This window comes from Teleopsis dalmanni, chromosome 2 (assembly GCF_002237135.1).
Source record: "Teleopsis dalmanni isolate 2A chromosome 2, ASM223713v2, whole genome shotgun sequence".
NCBI classification, from domain to species: Eukaryota; Metazoa; Arthropoda; class Insecta; order Diptera; family Diopsidae; genus Teleopsis; species Teleopsis dalmanni.
Genome location: NC_051847.1, coordinates 187,341,965 through 187,356,837, shown reverse-complemented (window position 1 = coordinate 187,356,837; position 14,873 = coordinate 187,341,965). Strand labels below are relative to the sequence as shown.

At 30.1% G+C, this 14,873-nt stretch overlaps 6 protein-coding genes across 7 annotated transcripts; 2 read left to right on the top strand and 4 right to left on the bottom strand.

The window, feature by feature from the left end:
* Window positions 1-8: 8 nt before the first annotated feature.
* LOC119678660 (aprataxin and PNK-like factor) lies at window positions 9-1,397 on the top strand. The gene is made up of 3 exons (XM_038090631.1): window positions 9-740; window positions 795-958; window positions 1,116-1,397. The coding sequence occupies exons 1-3, from the start codon at window positions 145-147 to the stop codon at window positions 1,328-1,330; spliced, it is 975 nt and encodes a 324-aa protein (XP_037946559.1). The 5' UTR covers window positions 9-144; the 3' UTR covers window positions 1,331-1,397.
* Window positions 1,398-1,464: 67 nt separating this feature from the next.
* On the bottom strand, window positions 1,465-2,645 carry LOC119678659 (translin-associated protein X-like). Its single transcript, XM_038090630.1, has 3 exons — window positions 2,000-2,645; window positions 1,777-1,942; window positions 1,465-1,712 (listed from the first exon to the last, which is right to left on the bottom strand). The coding sequence occupies exons 1-3, from the start codon at window positions 2,562-2,564 to the stop codon at window positions 1,529-1,531; spliced, it is 915 nt and encodes a 304-aa protein (XP_037946558.1). The 5' UTR covers window positions 2,565-2,645; the 3' UTR covers window positions 1,465-1,528.
* A 729-nt stretch (window positions 2,646-3,374) lies between these two features.
* On the top strand, window positions 3,375-5,889 carry LOC119678658 (conserved oligomeric Golgi complex subunit 2-like; the record flags this gene model as incomplete). The annotated part of the gene is made up of 4 exons (XM_038090629.1): window positions 3,375-3,626; window positions 3,723-4,781; window positions 4,843-5,540; window positions 5,607-5,889. Coding segments are annotated over exons 1-4 (2,130 nt in total), but the record flags the coding sequence as incomplete, so codon positions are not given.
* A 920-nt stretch (window positions 5,890-6,809) lies between these two features.
* On the bottom strand, window positions 6,810-10,222 carry LOC119678657 (3-hydroxyisobutyryl-CoA hydrolase, mitochondrial). 2 transcript variants are annotated; one of them, XM_038090627.1, is made up of 4 exons: window positions 10,081-10,222; window positions 9,069-9,944; window positions 7,427-7,695; window positions 6,810-6,916 (listed from the first exon to the last, which is right to left on the bottom strand). In XM_038090627.1, the coding sequence occupies exons 1-4, from the start codon at window positions 10,081-10,083 to the stop codon at window positions 6,907-6,909; spliced, it is 1,158 nt and encodes a 385-aa protein (XP_037946555.1). In that variant the 5' UTR covers window positions 10,084-10,222; the 3' UTR covers window positions 6,810-6,906. The 2 variants fall into 2 exon arrangements, with proteins under 2 accessions (XP_037946555.1, XP_037946556.1); XM_038090628.1 differs by lacking the exon at window positions 6,810-6,916 and having other exon boundaries at window positions 7,175-7,695; window positions 10,081-10,220.
* Window positions 10,223-11,058: 836 nt separating this feature from the next.
* LOC119683446 lies at window positions 11,059-12,132 on the bottom strand. Its single transcript, XM_038097122.1, has 2 exons — window positions 11,422-12,132; window positions 11,059-11,349 (listed from the first exon to the last, which is right to left on the bottom strand). The coding sequence occupies exons 1-2, from the start codon at window positions 12,032-12,034 to the stop codon at window positions 11,078-11,080; spliced, it is 885 nt and encodes a 294-aa protein (XP_037953050.1). The 5' UTR covers window positions 12,035-12,132; the 3' UTR covers window positions 11,059-11,077.
* Window positions 12,050-13,475, bottom strand: LOC119683447 (biogenesis of lysosome-related organelles complex 1 subunit 5). The gene is made up of 4 exons (XM_038097123.1): window positions 13,316-13,475; window positions 13,218-13,254; window positions 12,885-13,156; window positions 12,050-12,241 (listed from the first exon to the last, which is right to left on the bottom strand). The coding sequence occupies exons 1-4, from the start codon at window positions 13,397-13,399 to the stop codon at window positions 12,071-12,073; spliced, it is 564 nt and encodes a 187-aa protein (XP_037953051.1). The 5' UTR covers window positions 13,400-13,475; the 3' UTR covers window positions 12,050-12,070.
* Window positions 13,476-14,873: the final 1,398 nt, after the last annotated feature.

Sequence of the window (14,873 nt, the reverse complement as noted above, 5' to 3'; positions counted from 1 at the left end):
AATAGTTCAATCAGTTTAAGTTATGAGTTTTGCAAGCAGCAAGTCAAAACATGTAAACTGCGCCATAATTTCACAACAGCGCTCTTTATAAAAACTTGTTATAACAGAATTTATAAAATAAGTTGATCTATTTCCATTATAAAAATGTTGTCAGAAGACGATTGTAATTGTGAGTCATCAGTGGAAAGTAATTTACTTAAAACAAATAGTTTGGAACAAGCCAACGCCTCTGAAGAAAACGTAAACAATACAGAAAATAATGAAGCAGTGGAAGAAGCTGTTGCTGATATTAATCAAAATATACCAACTGCATCCAATAACTGCACAGAACAGGTTAGAAAACGGAAACTACCAGTGTGGATGTTAAGCAAAGATGACGACAGCAACAGTAACGAAAGTACAAACGCGGCGAAACGTACCAAAGATGATGATAATACTTTGCAAACAAATGGTAATGAAAATGGTGAATCCAGCGTTAATAACAATGCAACTCCATGTATCAAAACAGAACCCGTAGATGAAAATGAAGATAATGAAGTTGCAGCAGCTTCTAGTTCTGGTGTTAGTAATTCTAATATAAAAGCTGAACCTTCTGATGAGGAAGCAGATAACGAAGTAGCAGCAGCTTCTAGTTCTGGTGTAATTAATCCGAGTAACATAAAACCTGCAGTGAAAGTAGAGAAAAGCGATGCCAGCTCTACATCAAGGGAGTCTTGCAAATATGGTATACGTTGTTACAGGTGAATATTACTTAAAAGAATCTTTTATTTTTTGTTATTATTGAAAGTTTTTAGGCAAAATCCCATGCATCGCATTGAAGAAGCTCATCCTGGCGATCATGATTATAAGCGTCCTTGTTATTCACCTCCACCTGCAGGCACACCTGATTGCCCATTTGGCAATAAATGTTATCGTCGAAATCCAATGCATTTTAAACAATACAGCCACCCGGCAGACAGTAAGTACTTTTTAAATGAATTTTTAACTCTTCACAAATTATCCGCATTAATCGCACTAATAAAAATTGCTGCATTAAGATTAAAACAATTCTCTTCTTTTTCATATATCATTTTCTCTGCTGGCTCTATATATAATCTGATGTTTTCTTTCTAAAGCAAATTTTGCACAAAATTATAAAAATTATCGGATGAGGTTACGCCAGCGACGACAACAGCAAAATTATGCCGAAATTGACGCAGCTAGTGGCAATAGCACCGATCTTGATGATTATGATTTGGAAGATCCTTTTATTGATGATGAGGGTTCGGATTATATGCCTACTGATGATGATGACGATACCGAAGATGAAATAGATAAGGCAGAGGAGTAAATTGTTGCAGCAATTCCATATTATTTGTAAATTAATTTGTTAATGTCTGTATTAAATTTATTTTAAGTTTTCTAATTTTATTTACAAAGTATAAAATGTAAAAAACATTTTAAATATAAAAATCTATACTTTATTAAAACTTTATGGTATTTTCAATTTAATTTAAATAAGCAAAGTTATAGAGAGTATAAGTCCATACTAGAAGAAACCCTCATCAATGTCATCACCTGGTTTGTTATCAAACACAGAACCCCATTTGGCTGCTTCACCGCCGCGTACCTTGACGTTGTAACAAACATTCTCTGCTTTAATAACACTCTGACGCATAGTGTAAACTTTGCGTGACAGTTCACGACAGCGCTGAACACGTAGACTTATGTAGCTGCAATTTATTTAACTTATTTAAACAAGATTTTTTGTTTTTAACTAAATGAAAATACTTTTACCATGTATATAAATTTTGCAAAGCTTTGCATGTCTCTACGCATTCATTTGTTTCCCCACAACCTAGCGAATTGACGCATCGACGCATTAGTTCACCAGTCAAATCAGAAATACCCAAAACATATTCTGTTGGATCCATAAAAAATTCAAACTTTACTGGTTCTAACGCTATAACAAGGATAAAAAAGTTATTACTTAGTTATTACATATTTTTAATTTATTTACCTTTAACTTCCTCATTTGGAGGTGTATTTACTGCCTCTGCTAATGTTGCTGGCTCTTCCAGTGATTCCTGCTTCTTTTCAATTTCAACTTCAACTTCATCACTATACTGCATTTGTTTCTGTATTGTATGCCAATCTGAAAGTCCCTGTTTTTCATTATCAGACCATTTAAAATATTCATAAAAACTGTAGGCCTCGATAAATTCTTGCAAGCCAGGCGAATAAGCCGAACGAAATTGGTATGGATCCTGTCCGTGAAGTTCTTTTGCTACAGCTTTAAAATTTATGTTAATAAGTTTTTGCAATCTTTGTTCTGCTTCCTGCAATACTTTCTGCCTATTATTCTTATTACTTTCAATGCTGTGTAAATGAAATATAATTCTCTTCGACTCAATCGTTATATCTCGGCTTAGTTTTACGATTCTTTCGTGGCGATCATGTTTGGCGTCTAGTTCTGCGCGATAAGCTTGAAATGCATTAAGGACTGGACTATCTTCAACAATAATATTAGGTTTGGGTTTTGAAAACTTTTTAAAATTTTTACGAAATCCTTGATTTTCAGGCATCTTGGCTTTCTAACAAATGTTTCCGAATTAATTATTTTAAACGAATTGAAATGTCAATATTGCTCACGTAGGACAGAGTTGCCAGCTATCATAAAATATAACCACAACATTAGGTGCTTTCGGCCGCTTTTAAGTGTGGTAAAAAACAGCAGGTTGCCTTTAGTTTCATAAATGTATGCAAAACAACGCTACTTTCTCTATCTAATCACTTTGTTGTGAAGTAGCCAAGCATTTTAGCAACTAATGTTGCCAACGCAATAAGCGAACTATTGTGATCCTTCATTGGAAATTTCAACAAAATTCAAGCAAAATTAAGAAGTTTCACAAATTTGAAAATTTTTGAAATGAAATATTTCAAAAATATGCAAAATTCTGAAAAATAAATATTTTAAGGCCGTGTGCGAGTTCGTGTATATTGAGGTAAAGTAAATTGAAATTTCCTATGGATTTTTTGCACTGCACTTATGTAAATATTTATTTATTTATTGCACTTATTTATTATCTTAGGTTAAAAGTTTTCAAATTTATTTATTTATTTATTAAACATCTTATAAAGTTTTTACTTAATTTACTTATTTTTTATCTAATTTACCCTACTCGAAATTCTGGTAAATACCAACATTCGCTACCATTGCCATATAATTTACTATTTCCCTCAATTTACCATCAATTTGCTCGAATTCGCCCATGGCCTTTACAATGAACAGTTTTACTCGAAAGTATTTTTAGCATTTTTAAAAATTTGTAAGAATTGATTAATATTTAATTATAAAAATGCAACACTGCCATTTTTCTTATTGACGAATATGAAAACCAAAACATAAACGCAAGACAATAAAATAAATAATAGCCGTGGCAAATTTTTACATGTAGGGAATGTGCAAATAGTTTTTTAGTTCATTAAATTAGTCTTTAAATTGTTTATATTTTTAAAATTAAATCTCTTTTTAATTAAAGTCACAAAAAACCGAAATGACAGAAAATAAAATAACTGCGCTTATTTCAAAAAATACTGCAGCATCCGGTGAGGAACTGTGTTTTGATAAAAATGAGTTCATGAAGGTAAAATTAAAAACATATAAATATATTCTAAATGTAATATTTATCGATTAAACCGTTAATATATTGTTCAATTAACAAATAATAATAAAATATTAGGCTACATTTTCCGTTGACGAGTTTTTGCATAAAAATCGTACTGCACCCAGTTTGGAACAGTTGCGAGACAATTTGGGAATTTACTTAAAAGGTTTGCGTGCTGCCATGATTGACTTGATCAATGAAGACTACGCTGATTTTGTAAGTCTATCAGCGAATTTAAATGGTTTAGATATCATTATTGGTGCTCTAAAGAAACCATTATTGCAATTTCGTGAGGAAGTGGAAAGTATACTAAATACGATTAAAGAAAATGAATCGGAAATACGTTCACACTTAGAAATGAAAAAAATGTTAAGAGAACAAAAACGTGATTTGCTAAGTTTACGAAAAGTAAACGAAACTATACAAAAACTGGAAAACCTATTAGCTAACCAATTGAATTCAGCATTACGTGTTGTAGATTTGGAACGTGCTGCACTGGATCTTATACAGCTGAAATTTCATAATAAATATTGTATGGAAGTACTGCATGAGGAGCAAAAAGTTAAAATTTTACAACTTGAACACGATGTATTAGAAAAATTACGTACATTTTTCAATGAATCCTTAAAAAATGCCACAAGTGCAAATGCAGAGCAGTTAGAGCGTAGCCTACGCATTTATATTACTTTGGATATGTGTGATGTAGCTGAGAAAGTATTTCGCGATGATATTTTAGCGCCATATATGAATACCACAATTTCTGAACATTATTTACAAAATTCACCGCATGGCCTGGGTGGTATTTACAGTAAAGTGCTGAATTTTATATCTTTGCATATGACCGATTTACTCAGATTAACACAATATACTGATAAGTTACATGGTTTCAACTTTTTAGTCAATAGCTATTGGGTTGATGTAGCTAGCCGTATTGAAACACACATGATGTCGATATTTGCACCCGGTAATGCTGAAATATTTTACACAAAATACAAATGTACACGGGACTTTATAAGCAAAATTGAAGAATTATTATCAACTCCAGAAGCTATTGAACACTTCAGACAGCATAAACAAACGAAGAGTTTTCAGGCCCGTTGGAATTTGCCAGTCTATTTTCAAATATGTTTTCAGGTAAACTTTTAAGTTTGAATAAATATATGAATGATTTATAAATATATAATTGTATTTACAGGATATTGCTGGACAATTTGAGGCAGTGCTGGAACCACCATTAAACAATAATAACTTGACAAATGCCGATAATGAGCGTAACTCATTTCGTTTGTTACCTTTTAATAAAGCTTATAAAGCAATGTTACGCTGTTGGGCTGATGGCCTTTATCTTCCAGAAGTATTTCCCAAATTCTATAGATTAAATATACAAATTGTAGTACGTCTATCGCGCTGGATTTCAACTGTTATGCCAATGATAACTACAAATAAAGTTAATGAATTACCAGCTGGTTTTAATAAAACAGATTTTTTAATAACGCTGCATGATGATATACAAAAATTTACTGCCACTTTGCCACAAATACAAGAAACTATAAGTGCATGCATACCAAAAAATAAACAAACAACTTTAATAAGTGAAACTGTAGCGAAATCAATTGTTTTATTACAATCAACAATAAGTGTTCACTTAACAAATGTACAAGATGCTTTAGTGAATATATTAATTGCTGAAAGTGGTTTGGAAAATGTGCGACAAGTCAATGATTTACCACGTTTATATCGTAAAACAAATCGTGATATTCCTACTCGATCTTCTGGTTATGTAGAACAAATGATACGACCTCTTAAGCAATTTGCTACTAAATATGGTCAGCAGTTAGGAAACGACACTGTCAATGTTGTTTTAGGAAAAGTCGTTAAAAAAATTACAGCAGAGTAAGTAGTTATAAATTGATATTTATATTTCAAAATATATTATTAAATTTTATCTGTCTGTCATAGCTATTACCTGGCTGTATCGGATGTACTGACATCTGTGCAAAAAACTGAGGAATCATTGAAACGTTTGCGCAATCTTAAAAGTAATATTTCGCAAGGAGCTGGCCCTACTAGTGTAACTAATGCCATGACAGATGATGACAAAATACGTTTGCAGTTGCGCGTAGATGTAATTGGTTGGACAGCTGAATTAGCCTTACTTCATTTTGAACCAACAGATGTCGAAAAATTATTGGAATTAAATAATATTGTCGAAGAAAGTATTAAATTGAAAGAAGTTAATAATTTTTAAACAAGTAAATAAGTTTTTCTTTTTTATTACAATATAACTTTTATATTTAATTTTATGATGTTAATTACTTTTCTAAGGTCCCTTTTATGTAGGATGTCAAGGGCACGTCAAAATTAAAATTGTTGTTGCTTTCAATGCAAATTAAAAAATTGAGAGTGAGAGAGACGAGCAAATGTCGGTTTAAGGCAATCTGTGGCACAACCAAAAAGTACAAAAGTAATAATAATAATACGATATTGACAAACTGATCTGATACTCTGTATAACACGCACTTTCATCATAGCCCGAAAGAACCAATTTTGACGTGAACGTGACAATCTACAACAACAACAACAACAAAGTAAATAAGCAAGTTAAGTTAATTGCTGAAGAACTCTGATCCATGTGACCCTTATTGTCTTTTTTGAACTTCTTGTTGCAACATTGATACGAAATTATATAGTATTGCTTTATATTATGAACAACATAGTTGGAACTTTAGAAAAATAGTATGAAGATTTTTTTTTAATCTATATTGAGCCTTTTCCGACTTAGTCCCACCCATCTCACTGACTAATTTGTGTATTCCTCATAAGCTTCGTGATTATTCAATGACTGATCTAAGATCTGCGTATCACCTCGTGTGGTTAGTGATTACTCTGAGAATAGATAGTGCTAAGTATGGCAGCCTGTCGGTTTTCGCATATAGCTCCAGGGCTATGTCCCTTATGTATTTTTGACCGGTTCTGTTCTAAGGTCTCATAGCATGTCATTCGTGCGACTGTACCATGGCACTTCAGAGAGCCTGACTTTAAGCAACAAACCGTTTATAAATTTTAATATTTAAAAATAATGTAAAAATATTCCATTGATTTTAAACATTTTAAAAAGAAAAACAAACGTAAATTTATATTTCAGCATATGTAAATAATTATAACTTTTTATTAATTTAACATGTATATATAATAACTTCATTAATAATAAAAATAAATGCTTAGTAATTCCGGTACAATTTGTCTGAGATTTGTGGCACTAATTCTCGCTGTATATGTAAAAAAAATATATAATAAAATTTTATTTATTATTATATAATATTAAAAAATTTAATTCATTTGTTTTATTATATTATTTACAATTCTACTTAATTAATAACAATTTGTTTTAGTATCTAATAAACAAGCATAAAAAGGAATGAAAGAACTTTGTTAAGAATTCTGTTTAATATCTCGTTAATGTTCCAGACTTAACTGAGATAAAAGCAAAATTAAAACAAAAATTTAATTTATAACTAGAAAATTTCTAATAGCTTTTTAACAAAATTAGTTAAGGCACATCTTACATACTTGTTAGTGAATATACATATATTGATAATTCTAGTTAATAAATTTTATAAAAAAAAAATTAATTGCTTTAGTATACAAATTGCTTCCATAATTTGGGGTTCAAAATTTCAATTTTCAAGCTGCAAATCTTAAAATAAAAACTTCAACTCATTGATGCAAAAACTCTGACCAAGCGTTGATTAAAGTTTCAAAGATTCAAAGGTAATTACAATTTAAGCTCCTCGGTGTCGGGTAATTTTTTAAAATATTCTAATACAAATTCATCGCTAATATCTTCTAGTCTTGGTATAAGCCACTTTGGCTTTTGGTCCTTGTCAATCAGTAGTGCACGTACGCCTTCCTTGAAATCGCTCTTCTGCAAGTGACGCACTACCATTCTGTACTCCATTTTCAAGCATTGCATTAAAGATAGTTTACCACCCAATTCCAATTGATGGAAAGTTACTTTCAGCGCAAGTGGTGACATCTTGCCAAGGGTCTAATAAACAAAATATATACATTTTTATTAAATATTTAACATATATAAAAAATATTTATTTAATAAATTTGTAAGCAAATAAAGTAAGTAATTTGTTTTGTTAAGATTTTTAGTAGCTAATGGGAATATTTAACTAGATTACTTAGAACACTTAGTTGTTAAAAAGCACAGATGAATGAGGTGTTAATTAAAAGTTTAATTATTGCATTTAACATAAATTAAAATATTTGTGGAACAATAGGGTCATTTATGAAGGTTGCATATCATGAATGCAGTATTTAAATAACTAAAAGTAAGATAATAATGAGAATGTTAAAAAATAAATTCAATATGTAAAAAATAACAAATATAATCGTCACTAATTTGTTTAAGTAATTAAATCAGACATTGAAAATGGCTTCAAGTTCAAATAAAATAAATAAAATTTGTCAAAAGCTGAACTAAAATAAAATTAATAAATTATTTAATTAATCGTAAAACATAGCACTTGCTTTTATGCTAATATTAGCTTAAATTTTCAATAGATAAAATTTGTTTAAATTTGTAAATATAAGCATATATGGTATATATGTTTCTATAACCATAAATATAGCAACAGCATTAACTAAGAGAAGAGTCTACGTGATCCATGAATACACACGCCCAGCCCCAACTCATTCTCATTCCTAAATAATCCCATTTCTTCTTATACTATCATTATCTATCTACATCTTTACCTATGTATCTATACCCTAATCCATTTGCAATTCCTTTCATGTTATTTGCTTTATAGATATCTGCGAGCTACGACGACATTAAGAGCATGAAAACATGTGAGCTGTTGTAGGATTTCAAGATCGGATCTATTATAGAAGAAATGGAAAAAGTGATTGTGTAGATTATCAAATCAGGATCTATATAAACCTAGATAACTATAGTGACATATAGCGTAGTGGAAACATTTGATTAAAATATCTGCTTTTACTAAAACTCGTTGACAAATGGACATGCTTGGGAAATCACAATGGTGCCTATTTTTAATGTATGACTTTATTTCTTAATTGAGTGAAGTGTACCATGTAGCTCCATGGTGGATCAGCCAAGTGGTCACAGGTACTACTAAGCTAAACAAATGCAATATATATTCCCTATACGGTCTTTCATTAAACTTTGTGAAACACTCTAATCCGACTAAGGGGCACAATATTATTATTTTGCACAATAATAATAATATATTCCATCAGAAAGATATGCTGGGTTTCAAAATATATTTCTTTAAAGTCAGAAGTGGATCAGTCAAGTGATCACTGACACTACTAAGCGAAAGTGCTTAAGACACTAAGTTAGTGTCATCAGGCAAAGAAAGAGAAGAATGAGTAATTTCTAGAACTTACCTCCAAAGTTTTATTAGCCCATTCGCTGCCATCTTTTTGAAGATTTTCAATAATTTCCTCTACGCACTCTGCAGTAAAGCATTTATTAATTTGTTCTAGATGTGGTTTAAGTAAAAAATCTTTTGCTGTTGGTTTGTGATATTTTTGTAATATATCAGGCACTTCTTCAGAATCACCGCAATTTAATAAATCTTGTTCTAATTTACTTAATTTGGCACTTTCACAATAATGTGTAGCAACGCCAGCTTTCAGTACATCATCACCCTTCAAACGTTGTCCAGTAAGACCTAAATAAAGACCTAATTTACCTTCAAGTCGTGGTAGAAAATGAGAACCACCAACATCAGGAAATAGTCCAATAGCTGTTTCGGGCATAGCAAAAAGTGTACGTTCCGTTGCAACACGATATTTACCATGAACTGAAAGACCAACACCACCGCCCATCACAATACCATCGATAAGTGCAATATAAGGAATTTTATAATTGCCAATAAGTGCATTCGTTGTATATTCCTCACGGAAAAAGCTCTTCGATTCTTCCGTTGGACCTTGTTCGACTATTGCACGTACATCACCGCCGGCACAAAAGCTCTTATCACCCGTGCCCTTGATAATGACCAACGATTTCGAGGTCTCACACTTTCTCAAGTGTTTATAGATTTTACGCACCATTTCTAAGTTAATTGCATTTAAAGCTTTTGGTCGATTTATTATTATTAAACCTTTCGAAAAGGATTCAGTGGCTAAAACGGCAGATGTCGAAGTCGATGACGCTGCTGACATTTTGCGTATTAATGGATTCGTTTGAATTTTATTAGCTGCCACGGCGGGTAGGGTACGATGTCCAAACGCGTAAACTATTCTGTGTATTGTCGACTAAAATAGAATGCGTGAAAAACAAAAATAAAATTAATTTAATTTTAATTTAAAATTGTAAATAAATATCAACAGGTAATTGTATATTAATGTGAAGAAATATATATTTTTTTTATTTATATGAATTTGAATTTACCATGTCGGCTACTTTTTTTGATTAATGCTCGCTTCACACACAAAACACCCAGTTGCGCAACACAAGAACTGTTCTTGCCTACTGCTCTGCTCCACTTTCTGCTTTTGAGCTTTGCCGTAGCTTTTTCAGATTTTGTATGTTTATTGCAAAAAAGTAGTATTTGATAAAATTATAAACTTTTTATTGCAAAACGAATATTAAGTATGTGTAAACATTTGTAAAACTAATAAAGTATAAAAACAACTATATATAAATGATTAATTTTTGTTTTTTTAATATTTTAAGGCTTAATTATTTTTATTTTAATTTTAAACTTTTAATTTAATACTTTTTTATGCAAGAAACTCTGTTTTTGTAGGCTCCAATCGTGCTTTTCTTTTGAACATCCTTTAAATAAAACAAAAACAAAAACAAAATAAAAAAGTATGATTATGTTTTGCCGCTTTGTTTTGATAGCGGTATTTGTGCAATAAATTAATTAATTTTTTTATTAATTAGCATATAAGGTTTATTAAAATAAATATTAGAAATTGAGAACTAAAAGCATAAACATAAAATTTTGTTTAATAATGTTTAATACTAAAAACAACTACGCATTGTCATTTATATTAACAACACAGCATAATCAGACCCCCAATCGCCATTTTCTTTTGAACGTCATTCGCACATTGCAAAAACTGAACACACACACACGTGTAATGTTTTGCGGCTTTTGTGTTTTTATAACTTAATTCGTATTAAATTGACTTTAATTAATATTAATATATTTTAATAAAAACCACACATTAAAAAAAACAAGTCGAGTAATGAGAAAATACTATAAATAATAACAAACTATTTTTATGGGCGTATTGTGCATACATTAAGCACTCAAACCTTTGAACATAAACTAACCTTGAAAATAAAAACAACAATACTTTTTGTATATATATATATATATATATATGTATAAGTCTTGTTACATATTTAAAGTAATACGTAAATAATGCAATTTTTATTAATCATTGTGAGGTTTTTGATTTTTATTTAAAGCATTTGTTTGTATTTTGCTTGTGGTGACGACGTCATCATACTCATTCAACTTCTTTGCCAGGAAATATATTTCAGCTAAAGCAATAACAAGAGCACATATAATGCCAAGCAATAAACGAAAACCAAAATCTAAGTTTCCAATGATAAGTTCTATGCCAAGGAAACCAAATACAAAACCAGCAGCTACAGAGAATACGAATTGCAATACTGCAATTATTTGCTTATTCAGAGCTTTCACTGTTACAAAAAAATCATAGAAGAAAATATTTTTGATATTAATTAATTAAATATTTAAATTTGAATATTTACTCTGATAGGCAATTGTGTCCTCGGGAAAATTTTTTAAAGTCGCATCAACATTTTTGGTCATTTTTTGATATTCTAAATTTTGTTGTTGTTCACGTAATTTTTGACAACGCGCCTCCAATTCAGGATTTCTTTCAATTATTTCATTTTGTGGTAAAATTAATTCACATTTTTCAATTATATTATGTAAATATATATCAGAGCCATTATCTTTTCTTAATTTAAGTAAAAAGCTATTTAACCATCTTAAATCATTGATATATAAACACATATCTTCATTTATTTTAGGTTCCTCAACTGAATCAGTTTCAGTTTTATCACCAGCTTTGTTATCAAGTTCTGGTTCACTTGAAACAGAGCTTGTATCATCAACCATAACTTCATCAACATTCTTACACAATTCGGTTAACAGCTTCATATCAATTTTAGGTGATTTTATTTTTTCTTCATTTAATATTTCAATTTTTGTTATTAAATCCACTCCATTACGTCTCAATATTTTCGCCATATTTTCCGTTACTTCTGTTATGGCACTTGCATTTTCCCGGAGCAATGTTATTAATTCCATTGAGGGACGCACCTTTATGCGTGTGTCTGCTATTGTCGTCTTTAACATTTTTATTTTATTTTATTTTTTTTTGGTATATAGAATTTACTTTGTTATATTTAACTTTAATTGCAGATCGGAGTAGAGTTCTGCAATTTCTTCCTCCTTCTGTTCAAAAGAGTTATCAATGCGTGTAAATCCGTGTTTAAGATCGTTGCAAAAGTTATCCTTTATCTGTTGTCTCTGCTTGCGAGACTCTGCTAAGAAATCACCCGGCTGCAACGAAAGAAAGAATATATATTATCTATTTGACATACAGTCATACACAAAATTTTAATTCATGCAAGAAGTTTCTAACAATTTATATATATATACATATATTTTACTAGAGCAATACACTTTATGCGAAACATTTAAGCTATTTAGTTAATCATTTCTGAGACCACACAAGCGAATAACACAATTTCACTGAATTACTTTTTTATGAGAAATTAAAATTCTCCATCCAATCTAATGGAGCAAATTCTATTTAACAGTTAGAGCGTATACTATATAGCCATTATATATTAAAGCCAATAATGGTTCCAAGACTTTAGAAGAGCGACCAAGAGCCGTTCATCACCCCCAAAGGGATATTACAAGTAGTTGCTCACGGTCTACAAAAACAGCAACAATGCCAATAGCAAAGTTAATATAAAAAGCATATAATATAAATATTTATATACAATATAAAGCAAAGGAAACAGTTCTAAATTTATATCTGTACTTTGTCTCTTTAGTCATCTCTTACGAATATATAATATATACTAATATTAAAAGCACATAATATAAACATATATACAATATAAACGAAGCAAACGAATCAGTTCTTAATTCTCTATCTAAATATCTGTATTTCGTCTCTTCAGCCATCTCTTACCGGCTTTTCAATATTTGTTGATTTTAAAAACAGTTCAACACCGCTTAATAAATCTTTTATATCTGTTGATATTTGATTAAGATTCGCCGTTCCCAATGAAATGCAACGATCAGATAAATCGTACTTAAGTTCACCTACAGTTTCTGTTAACTTGAATAGTGTTTCCACTTCAATGTCGTTACGTTTAATCTCAAAATTATTTAAAAAATTTTCAATTTCACCATTGACAAAAACTCTGTGATCTAATATTCTATGTTGTGCATTGTAGAAACCTTTAATAAATTTGTTGTTTCGATTAATATGAATAAACTCTAAATAACTATAATTACTTACTTTTTCCGATTTTTTGATTTAACATTGGATTGTTTAGCTTAGTAAAAAAAAAACTTCAAATATTAAATAGGTCAGTCGAAGTTATTAAGTATATTTACAATATTTTCTTTAAATATTTCTTCAATTTTGTCACCTGACTGATTTTGACGTTTAGTGCTTAAGATAATTTTTATCTTTGTCATATGTTATTTTTTGACATATTTTTACGAACATAGTTTGAGATACAAAATAATAACCGGCGCTGTGTTCAGTTGTTACTAAAATGAAATAATATATAAAAATTATACTATGTTTAGACAAGTGTAGATTTGACAAATATGCAGCAATATATGACATTTTCAATATAAAATTAATATAAATTCCATATAAAAATACACTACTGAGGTTCGAAAATATAGCATAGTGATAACATAGCATTATGTTTAATTATTGAAACAATTTATATATATGAATTTAAACTTGAAGAATTTTATTGTAATCAGAGTAAAAAGTTTACAATTTCTGGGAAGATATATCGTTATAAAACTATATATGAATGGTGAAGCTTATATTACAATTTAATTTTGCAAAAATCTTCATTTCGTTTTCGTTTCAGCGAAATATAATTTTTTTTCTATATAAAATTCAGTTTTAAGGTTAGAACTAAATTAAGGAAAATGATCTCAATTTAGTTGATATGTAGCCTGGAATTAAGGGAAATTTCAAATGCAACTATGCGTAAGCTAAATTTTAAGCAAAAGATAAGTTGAGGAAAACGAAAAAATGACAATTTTTTTAAATAAATGTCATTCACTACGTTTACGCGAGTGTTAAAATCACTTTTAAAACTGATTTTAAAATTTGTTCTTAGAGCGTTTACGCACAAGAATTAAAAGCACTTTTAAGGTTACTGTCAATCAATCAGCTGTTTAACAGCAAACATAAATGTTGATTTTAAACATTTTAAAAATGAATATGGTAAAACTACAAATTATTTTACTTTTATTGCAAAAAAAAGATATTATAACCAAAATTGTAGAAAATAAAGCAACAATGCTGATTTAAAAACCATTCCGTAAAAAATTTACAAAATTGCTGATTTTCGAATGAATCGACAAATATTTTGCAGGGTTGTAGATTTGCTTAAGGATAAAATGGCACCAGCAGAAAATACTTTCGTTGAAGGGTTGTGTGTTAAAAAGAAAATAACAGTTCACAAACTTGCCTCTTGTGCTGAATACCGTGTAATTGCAAAGGGATTTGGAGTATCAAAAAGTACTGTTTGCTTATGTGTTCACAGTTTCTGTAAAGTTTTAATTGAAAACCAAGTCGGCAAAATATTATTCTGGCCAAATGCATCAGAATGTGAACGCATAGCCTCGAGATTTGAACAAAAATTTAAACTGCCAAATATTATTGGTGTTATAGACGGCACTCATGTGCCAATTAAACCCCCACAAGACAGACTTTCGTAACAGAAAGGGTTATAGTTCCATTGCAGTGCAAGCTATTGTGGATGATCAATATTTATTTAAAAATATCACAGCACAAAATCCTGGTTGTGCACACGATGCATCAGTGCTTATTGACAGTTCTCTATACAAAAACCATAATACATTAAGTCCTGAAAGCCATAGGGAAATCGACGGAATTTACAACTATGTTATGTTTTTTAAA

Excerpts from the sequence above, each read along its gene's own strand:
- LOC119678659 (XM_038090630.1), bottom strand. The coding sequence starts at position 2,564 with ATGCCTGAAAATCAAGGATTTCGTAAAAATTTTAAAAAGTTTTCAAAA. Across the intron at positions 1,943-1,999 it reads TCCAAATGAGGAAGTTAAAG|CGTTAGAACCAGTAAAGTTT; the intron begins GTAAATAAATTA and ends TCCTTGTTATAG. Across the intron at positions 1,713-1,776 it reads TTGCAAAATTTATATACATG|CTACATAAGTCTACGTGTTC; the intron begins GTAAAAGTATTT and ends AATAAATTGCAG.
- LOC119683446 (XM_038097122.1), bottom strand. The coding sequence starts at position 12,034 with ATGTTAAAGACGACAATAGCAGACACACGCATAAAGGTGCGTCCCTCA. Across the intron at positions 11,350-11,421 it reads GGACACAATTGCCTATCAGA|TGAAAGCTCTGAATAAGCAA; the intron begins GTAAATATTCAA and ends TTTTTGTAACAG.
- LOC119683447 (XM_038097123.1), bottom strand. The coding sequence starts at position 13,399 with ATGACAAAGATAAAAATTATCTTAAGCACTAAACGTCAAAATCAGTCA. Across the intron at positions 13,157-13,217 it reads AAATCAAAAAATCGGAAAAA|GTTTCTACAATGCACAACAT; the intron begins GTAAGTAATTAT and ends AATTTATTAAAG. Across the intron at positions 12,242-12,884 it reads CAACAAATATTGAAAAGCCG|CCGGGTGATTTCTTAGCAGA; the intron begins GTAAGAGATGGC and ends CTTTCGTTGCAG.
- LOC119678660 (XM_038090631.1), top strand. The coding sequence starts at position 145 with ATGTTGTCAGAAGACGATTGTAATTGTGAGTCATCAGTGGAAAGTAAT. Across the intron at positions 741-794 it reads TATGGTATACGTTGTTACAG|GCAAAATCCCATGCATCGCA; the intron begins GTGAATATTACT and ends GAAAGTTTTTAG. Across the intron at positions 959-1,115 it reads ATACAGCCACCCGGCAGACA|CAAATTTTGCACAAAATTAT; the intron begins GTAAGTACTTTT and ends TTCTTTCTAAAG.
- LOC119678657 (XM_038090627.1), bottom strand. Across the intron at positions 7,696-9,068 it reads GGGCTAATAAAACTTTGGAG|ACCCTTGGCAAGATGTCACC; the intron begins GTAAGTTCTAGA and ends TTTGTTTATTAG.